Source organism: Saccostrea cucullata, unplaced genomic scaffold, assembly GCF_032062105.1.
Source record: "Saccostrea cucullata isolate Sc308-1 unplaced genomic scaffold, CSIRO_AGI_Scuc_v1 ctg1404, whole genome shotgun sequence".
Lineage (NCBI taxonomy): Eukaryota > Metazoa > Mollusca > Bivalvia > Ostreida > Ostreidae > Saccostrea > Saccostrea cuccullata.
In genome coordinates, this window is record NW_026928144.1 from 26,031 (window position 1) to 35,348 (window position 9,318).

Here is a 9,318-nt window from a genome sequence, read left to right on the forward strand (position 1 = left end):
AGCCCGAAAATCCTTTTTCAGGGAGGGGGGTCCAACTTCGATCAGTCCTAATTTTTTTTTTCAGATATACTAAATTGCCCTCAGTGGACTATACTTCAACAAAAAGTGGGGGTAGGGGCTGCGCTTTCAATGAACATTACATTTTCTATAGTAAAGTTATGTCTGGGAAGGGGGGGGGGGGGCTGATATTTTGTGCCTGTCATTCTTCCTAATCAATCAGGGTCCCGTTTTACAAAAGAACTTACGACTAAGACCAAAAAATTCAGTTGATTGTAGAATTTTGCCAAATCAATGATTCTGTTTAAAGTTGCTTACATAAAAACATCTTTCTAAATTCCTTTTATATAGATTGAAACCATTTTCAATTTAATGTAAATCAGAAAGTTCTTTTGTAAAACGGGCCCCAGGAACCCCCCCCCCCCTCCCTCTTAACAGTCATTAAAACACGGTCGTCAACATTCATTGTTTACCAGATATACAGCTTTGAGATATGGAAGTGTATTTTTACATCAGGTAATGCACTTTTGTAATCAAACATGATAAAGAGTTAACACAATATAAAGATATTTTTAGATTACATAAGAAAGAGTTGGCATAACGTTGTATTATATCCACATCACGGTATTGAGTTTTGACATAATGTAATAAAGTGCTGATATAATATAAAGATATGTTCACATTATGTCATACACTTTTTACACCACGTAATAAAGCACTGATATAAAGGTAAGATGTGTTCACCTCACATCATGATGCTCTCCCCGTAAAATAAAGATAAATCCATATCACGTAATAATGCTTTGATATAATAGAAATATACACTCTCAAAAAGGAATGGATTTTTGACTTCATGTAATGATAAGTTTAATTATAAAACGCAATTTACTTGACGTAATGCAATTTTGACCTCACATACTAAAGAAATGAAATGATGTAAAGAAACATTCATTTCACGTAATAAAGTTTTAACACAATGTAAACACATTATCACTTCACATAATGAATTTTTTACTTCAAGTCATGAAGTACTGACATAATGAAAGGATGTATAATTTGCTTCATGTAATGCAGCATTGGCATGACGTTAAGATATTTTTACATCATCTCATAAAAAAATGACATAAGGTAAAGATATGTTCACATCACGTTATGATAAATTGACATAATTAATGCATAGTTGCATGCTATAAGGCAGTGATGGCGTTCCATAATTTCTTCTAAAATCAATGTTATTTGAACTCTATGTGACAGAGGAATGGCGGACGTAATAAACTCATGGCCCCAGGAAGACCCCCATATGAAAAATCAAATTTACAATAATTATGGATAATGACAAGAAAAAAGCGAAACAAATGGTTGTAGCCATATTATAAATGAACCCAAATGACATCATTTTCATTGCATTTATCATCTCGTGAATGCTGTAGCTGCGCAGTTCTGACATGATTAATTTCCTTCTAATTAAAACAAAACAAACTTAATCATTTACTAATTTTGGTCTCTAACGGTAGGTAATGAGTGCATTGGTACTTTGAGCAACTTTGGGCTAGTTTGGTAGAGCATTAAGCGCATTCTTGGTATTTCTTATTTTACATCAGACTAGATCCAATATGGCTTGTACATCCCCCTTAAAGTTGCGTTTTACGGGTAAAATTTTGTTTTGAATCAGAATCTGAAATATCCATGTTGAACTTTTGTAAAAATCAATGTATAAAATTTTTAATTATTATTTCAGGTTATATAATTTTTATGCAACAAAATCATAAAAGTAAATTTATACAAAATGTTACGGGTAAGAGAAAGAATCTTACAATACCATGTTAAAACCTTTTGAAAAAAAAATTTGAAACCATTTGGGGAAAAATAGACAAAATCAAGATCAAAACATTTTGAAAACCTTTATATTTTGTTAAAAAATTTGATGATGGGAAAATTATTTGATTCTGAATTATTTCATTTACCAATAAATAAAGGTTATTCTTTCCCATATTTTTTTATTTTTGTTTTCTTAAAATAATTTCGAAAGAAACCACACAATCTTTTTAGTTTCCATTACGGGCGGCGTCTTTATAGATGTACGTAACACCTCCCTCTGTTGAGTATCAGTCGTATGTACCTGATCCTAGTTGTTGTTTTAACAATTAACTGACACGTTTTTAAAGATTTTACGGTAGCCTGAGCTTGAATATTCTAAAATATATATCATCAACCTGAGAAGATACAATTTTGCCCCCCCCCCCCCCCCCCCCCCGAAAAAATAACTGAATTAAAAAATTGATAAGAAATAAAAAGAAATAAAAATGAATGTCGTAAAGATTTATTCTTATTCGTCTGTTACGACAACTTTTATTATTCATATATATATAAAAATTAAAATTCGGATTTAGCTTAAAATATTACGTACTATGTGTACTTAGAATAATATGCTTTATCACCATAATAAAATAATTTGTTGAGATCCCGAAAAAATATTAACCCAAGTCCCGAATCGTCTTTACCCAAGTCCCGAACCGTCTTGTTGCTAGTCCCAAAACGTCGTATTTGTCAGGTCCCGAAACATCGTGCAACCGCCTGTCTGATCTTCGATGTACAGACAGGTAACCACGAAGGTAAAGGCCGTGCTCATTGGCTATCAATTATAACGTCCGATGTCTCTGCACTATGTGATCTATTTTGGTTTCCCCGAGACATTTAAATTTCTACGTCAGCGTGAGTTTTTATCAGCCAAAGATTGATTGATTGTATGTTGTTTAACGTCCCTCTCGAAATTTTTTCACTCATATGGAGACGCCACCACTTGCTGGTGGAGAGCTACAAAGTTTGTCCTATACTCGGCATTAAGGGCCATTGAGCAGTGATGGATCTTTTTTGTGCCAGCACCTACTGCGACACGGGACCTCGGTTTACACGGTCTCATCCGAAGGACCAGTCTCCACGTCCCACAGTGGGATTCGAACCTGCGACGTAAGGATTGACTCCTTACTTCGCGACTCTAGAACAGACGCTATAACCACTGCACCACGCGGGCGACTATCAGTCAATGAGCGCGGCCCTTTACGTTACTGGTCACCTGTCTGTATATCGAGCTCGAGGATCAGACGACAGGCAAGACAGTCTATGCTCAGACTGGTTAACACGTGTAAACTTCCTGGAACCTCTTGAGTATTACCAAATCCGATATACGATTAGATTAAACCACTGAAATCCTTCGTAACAAACCAAAATAAACAATCCCTTGGATACAATGGAAATGAAAAATTATACAATACAAATGGAATATATAGAATACAAATAAAAAAATCATACAATACAAATGATTTTTTTTACAATATAAATGAAAAATTATACAATGCAAATGAAAAATTATACAATGCAATTAAAAATTTTACAATGCAAATGGAAAATATAGAATACAAATGGAAAATTTTACAATACGAATAAAAATTATACAATACAAATGGAAAGTTTTACAATACAAATGGAAAAGATCGAATATTGCAACGTTGGACTTGCCATAGTCTCATGACAGCATCTAGTTGTATATTGTTAAACTTCCCTCTCGAGAATTTTTTACTCATATGGAGACGCTCAAAATAGAACTGACACAAAAATAGTTCCTGAATCGCCCCCCTTCAGATTCGCGTTTTTTGCATGAGGCTGGAGCTGTTGTTTTAAATGAGATTAATAAAAAAAACTGTATTCTATTTTCCTGTTTTGACCAGATCTATAATTATCTATGTCGTGCAGTAAATTTTATACATGGTTTCTATAAAACTGTAGCTAACACTATTAATGAACTGAACCCAAAATGTACTAAAAATTTTTGGAATTCTTTAAAGTCAAACATGCAAAATCAGGTTGAGGCAGAGTCACCCATTAAAATATCTCAATGGGTTGACCATTTTCATATTCTATTAAATTCTCACGAACATGACATAGGTATGGATATTAATTGTGAAGTTGACAAAAACAAACCCCTAGATTTTCTATTTACACCTAAAGAAGTGCATATAGGAATATCGAGCTTGAAATCTGGAAAAAGCTCTGGTTTAGATCTTATTCCAAATGAATTTATTAAAATAAGTTCTGATATTTTCCTGCCTGTACTGGTTAGAATTTTTAATAAAATTCTTCAGAATGGCAGAATGCCAGAATTATGGAACCTCTCATTAATCACAACTTTGTATAAATCTGGAGATCCAGGAAATTGCAATAATAATGATAGAGGATTAAGTGTAACAAGTTGTCTCGGTAAACTTTTTAATAGACTCCTTCAAACCCGACTTTAATAATTATTTAGAATCAGAAGGGTTGTTAAGTCATTTTCAGGCAGGATTTAGAAAAGGATATCGTACAACAGATAATGTTTTCATCCTCAAATCTTTAATGAACAAGTACCTGTATAATAAAAAGAAGGAATTATTTTTGTGCTTTGTTGATTTTTCCAAAGCTTTTGATACTGTATATAGACCAGCTCTTATGTATAAGATTTTGAAAAAAGGTATTGGTGGAATTTTTTTCAGTATTATAAAACATATATACTCTACTACAAAATGTGCTGTAAGACAGGGAAATTATTATAGTGAGTTTTTTTTATACTACATTAGGAGTTAAACAAGGGGACAATTTAAGTCCTACTTTATTTAATATTTTTGTTGCCGACTTTGAAAAGTATTTTGATAAAGTTATGACCTACCCTGTATGTTTAGGTGATTTAACTTTTAATCACTTATTTTTTGCTGATGATCTTGTTTTATTATCAGAGTCAGCTGAAGGCCTCCAAAATTGTATAGACAGTCTTTCAAAATATTGTATAGAATGAAAGTTGCATGTAAACTTAGAAAAAACAAAGGTTATGATTTGCTCTACCAGAAAACTAAAGAAATAGTATGCATTTTATTATAACAATAATAACATTAATATTACTGATAAGTACAAATATCTTGGTATATTTTTACAATCAAATGGCAATTTAAAACATGCTTGTGATGACCTTGCTGCCAGAGCCCGAAAAGCTTATTTTGCCTTAAAGGATAAACTACCCTTTGGCTCAAATCTTTCTCCCAGCTTGTGGTTAAAGCTATATGAATCAATTATTGTTCCAATTTTAACATACTCCTCAGAAATTTGGATCTCTGATTTTAATACAAATCCCAATAATTTTGATAAAACTCCTTTTGAAAAAATCCAAAATTTTATCTTAAAAAACATCTTAGGTGTCCATAATAAAGCATCAAACTTAGCAACAAAAATTGAATTAGGTGTTTTCCCTGTACATACCAAAGTTTACCATCTTGTTTTTAAATATTATTCCAGATTGGAAAAATTAACAAAAACAAATAATAATTGCAATGTCTTACTCAAGAATGCTTACTTGGAAGATACGCGATTGGCCAGTGAAAATAAAAAAATGTTGGCAAAGTTGTGTAAAATCAATGCAGAAGATGTTAGATTTTAACTTTGACACAGGTTTTAAAACTTTTAGGCCTAAACTTAAAAATTTCTTTGAAAATAATTTTTTTTTCTGAACTTCAACACATTAACAATACTCAATGCGGTAAGCTGTCATTTTATAGTATATTATTCAACTACGATGCTAAGAAACTGGAAATCCAACCATACTTGTGTTTTCCACTTCATAAGAATTTATTTTATCTTTCCAAGTTAAGAATAAGTGCACATAAGTTGTACGTAGAAACAGGTAGATATTGTAACTAACCCTGTCATTCCTAAAGAAAATATTGTTTCCAATGTAAAACTCTTGTTGAAGATGACATACACTTTTTACTTGATTGTCCTGTGTATAAAAATGTCAGGAAAAAGTATTCAAGGTTACTAGATGTTAATAACTTATCTTGTTTGCTTATTCCACATAACTTAGTATCTACGAAACAAATCTGTCTATATATATCAGAGACTGTTTTGATATTAGAAACAAGCTTACAATAGTATAATATCTTGCAATACATGTATATTGCTAACAACACTTTCCTGTATATAAATATGTGCTTTAGTGCCAATAAAGAATTGAATTGAATTGAATTGAATATATTATAGCATGGATTGTGTTAAGTCAATTACAGAAAATCAGTAAATGACCATAGAAAATTTGGAAACACTATAATTGCAATCATATTAATTAATATCAATAGGAAAAAGGAAACAGAATAAGCAGTTTTGGTCTTCATGTTCTCTTAAAATTTTTACACTTAGTTCAATATTCATAGAGTGTTTCCATATTTTCGTAATATAATTTGTCCAAACAGTTGTGCTATCATAACTTCAAATTTCTGGATAACGTGGTGGATGGACATAAAATGAATACGATCAGGATATTATTGCTATTCCTGACAATTCAAGACATTGTAAAGCCAACACGACAGTGGAAGATACCATGCCCTAGTGTCTGTGTGTGTCAAAATAAAGAGGCGGTATGTAGTAATCATGATAATTTACACTACATGCCCCCTCTTCCCCAAAACATAAACAGCCTTGTATATAGCAACAATGGATTAATAGGATTCACAAGGAACGTATTTCTGAACATATCGAAGCTGCGTCTATCAAAACTTGTATTAATGCGCAATGATAATGTTCAACGAAACATTGACAAGCGAGCATTTCTAATGCTTCCTTATCTGGAAAGTCTTCACCTTAAAGAAAACGCACTGCTTTATGCTTTGAATGGTGGTTTACGGACTTTATTATGGGGGCTGAAGGATGGCGCAATACAGGAAATACGCCTCACACAAATGAACATATACAGTTATTACACGAATATGTTCCTAGATTTAAGAACGACGACATTGAAAAGGATTGTCATGGACAATAATATTATTCCGAATTTTACCAACGTGTCGTTACCAAGGGGATTGCATTATTTATCTTTGCAAAACAATGAAATAAACGAAATCTCTTTCAATGAAATACTGCCAAAACTTGAAACTATACAGCTTAACCAAAACAGACTCGAACATATTCCTTCATTTTGTATGGACGATTTCGGAAACAGTTCATTTCTTCCAAATCTAAAAGTTTTGGATCTAAGCAACAATCGCATAAAGCTGATAGGTAAATTAGATATAGTCGGACCATGCTATTCGAAACTCAAGAACCTTCGACTTGGAGGGAATATTATAAAAGGTATTGGTGATGACACTTTCAGTGAATTGCCCTCTCTGCTTTCTTTGTCCATCAACAACCTTGATCCCCATGTTTCCTTGGGATATCATTCATTAAACAGTTCATCATTAATTCATTTGGACATTGGCAACAAATTCAATGCTTTCAGTGAAAGGCTTGATGTTTTGTTTAGATATTGCCCTAATTTGAAGAGTTTGAATATGACAGGGGTACAATTAACAGCATATCAAGACGTTGCTGAGAAAATATTTCGTGTCTTCCGGTCGCTTAGAAAGATAGAAATTCTAATTCTAAAAAGAACGTCTTTAACAACATTCCCTAAAAAGCTATTTCCCATGATGCCCAAGTTGACAAACTTGTCTTTGCAAGATTGTCGCTTAAAAGATTCCCAGTTAAACAACTTCGTAAATGTAACATTGAATTTTTTGTTGCTGGATAATAATTTAATATCTACCATTACTAAGGCAAATATTCCTGAAAAAGTAAAACATCTTGGATTAAGTGGTAATCCTTTCTATTGTACATGCGATCTTGTATGGTTTCGAGCATGGTTACGACAAAATTCCGGAAAAATTTTGGGCTGGCCTTCAAACTATTCCTGTAGTCTTCCAAAGGAATGGGTAGATAAAAGTCTGTCCGATTTTGACTTAGATTATTCGTTTTGTCATCCCATTGACCCCTATATCGTATTTGCCATTTGTATATCCTCCGCTTTTTGTCTGTTTGTGATTATGTCTTTCATATTTTATAAAAAGAGATGGCAAATCAAATATCAGCTTTACCGATTAAGAGCAAAGAGAAGGGGATACCAGGTTTTAGGAGATCACGGATTTGCGTACGATGTTTTTGTTTCTTATAATTCAGCAGATAGCGTATGGGTCATTTCAGAAATGATTCCAAGACTGGAAAAGAAAGAGAAACTGAAATTATGTTTACATGAAAGAGATTTCGAAGTTGGCAAGCATATTGTGGATAATATTGTCGACGCCATACAAAACAGTCGCAAAGTGTTGATTATTTTGTCCAACAGATTTGCACAGAGCCAGTGGTGTCAGTTTGAATCCACCATGGCGCAACTCCGATCGATAAAGAATGGAGAGGGTGCAGTGATTGTAATTATTTTAGAGAACATTCACGTGCAGAATATGAGCAAGCCTTTAAATATCCTGATGAAAACCACAACTCTCATAGAATGGACAAACGACAAAAGGGCAAAGGAAATGTTGTGGGAAAGCGTTGTGTCTACCATTAAATCTTAAACTGTAATTAGTTGTTGCTAATATAGATTATAAAACAAACAAAGAAATACTTGGTTTACAAGATGAACAATATATTGCATGAATCATCTGTAGTTATGATAACATATTTGTACTCGTTTCGTGTTGGTAGAGATGCTTGTAAAATAATTATCGTCGTATATTTTGATTTTTTAAAGTTAAGAACCTGTGCAAAACAGATTTAGCAAATATAAATAACACTTCTAAACCACAAAAAAAACAATATTTTTGATAATCCCCTCGTAACGGAGTTGTTTTGGGATAGAATAACGATAGATGTCAAATCTTACCTTGATTCTTAGACATGCTCTTTGCGTGGGGATGCCCCACTGTGCTCTTATTTTAATTGCATTGCACTACATTTATTTGATATACTACATCTAGCAAACCTTTTGAATTTGTTTATATGCACCGCTTCTCAATCGTTTTACGCGCTATTACTTTTTTATCACATTTCCACATTGTATATATTTTTTTTGCTGCAATCTTATATCTTTTGTCATTTTTATTCAAGATTTTTGCGAAAATAAACAATTTAAAGGAAGTTTTTGTTTATCAAAATTATATTTCATTCCGTGAGGTACTGATTAAAAAAATATATATGTATTGAAATGTACTAAAGATGTGTTTTTATTAGTCTGTTAAACATATATATGAAATTATAAGAGGGCACTTAATCTCAGGAAGGACAGGGAAATTTCGACAATTACAGATTGCAATGCCTATTAAGGAGTATTATCAAGACCACTAATAGGGACGGGGTAATTGTCTTGTTTCAAATGTTCATAATTGTATCCGCTTCGATTAGTTTCAAGGTAATAATTTTCATCATTCTTGCTTTCACCATTAAAATAATGAGATTGATATTGAATCAGGCATGGAACACAGACTTGAATGT

General features: G+C 32.6%; 1 protein-coding gene across 1 annotated transcript; it reads left to right on the plus strand.

The window, feature by feature from the left end:
- The first annotated feature begins 6,276 nt into the window (after positions 1-6,276).
- Positions 6,277-8,839, plus strand: LOC134276550 (toll-like receptor 2). Its single transcript, XM_062758793.1, has one exon. It carries the CDS (start codon positions 6,318-6,320, stop codon positions 8,400-8,402), a length of 2,085 nt encoding a protein of 694 aa, XP_062614777.1. The 5' UTR covers positions 6,277-6,317; the 3' UTR covers positions 8,403-8,839.
- Positions 8,840-9,318: the final 479 nt, after the last annotated feature.

Bases quoted from the DNA above. Each gene is read 5' to 3' on its own strand.
- LOC134276550 (XM_062758793.1), top strand. From the start codon at position 6,318: ATGAATACGATCAGGATATTATTGCTATTCCTGACAATTCAAGACATT.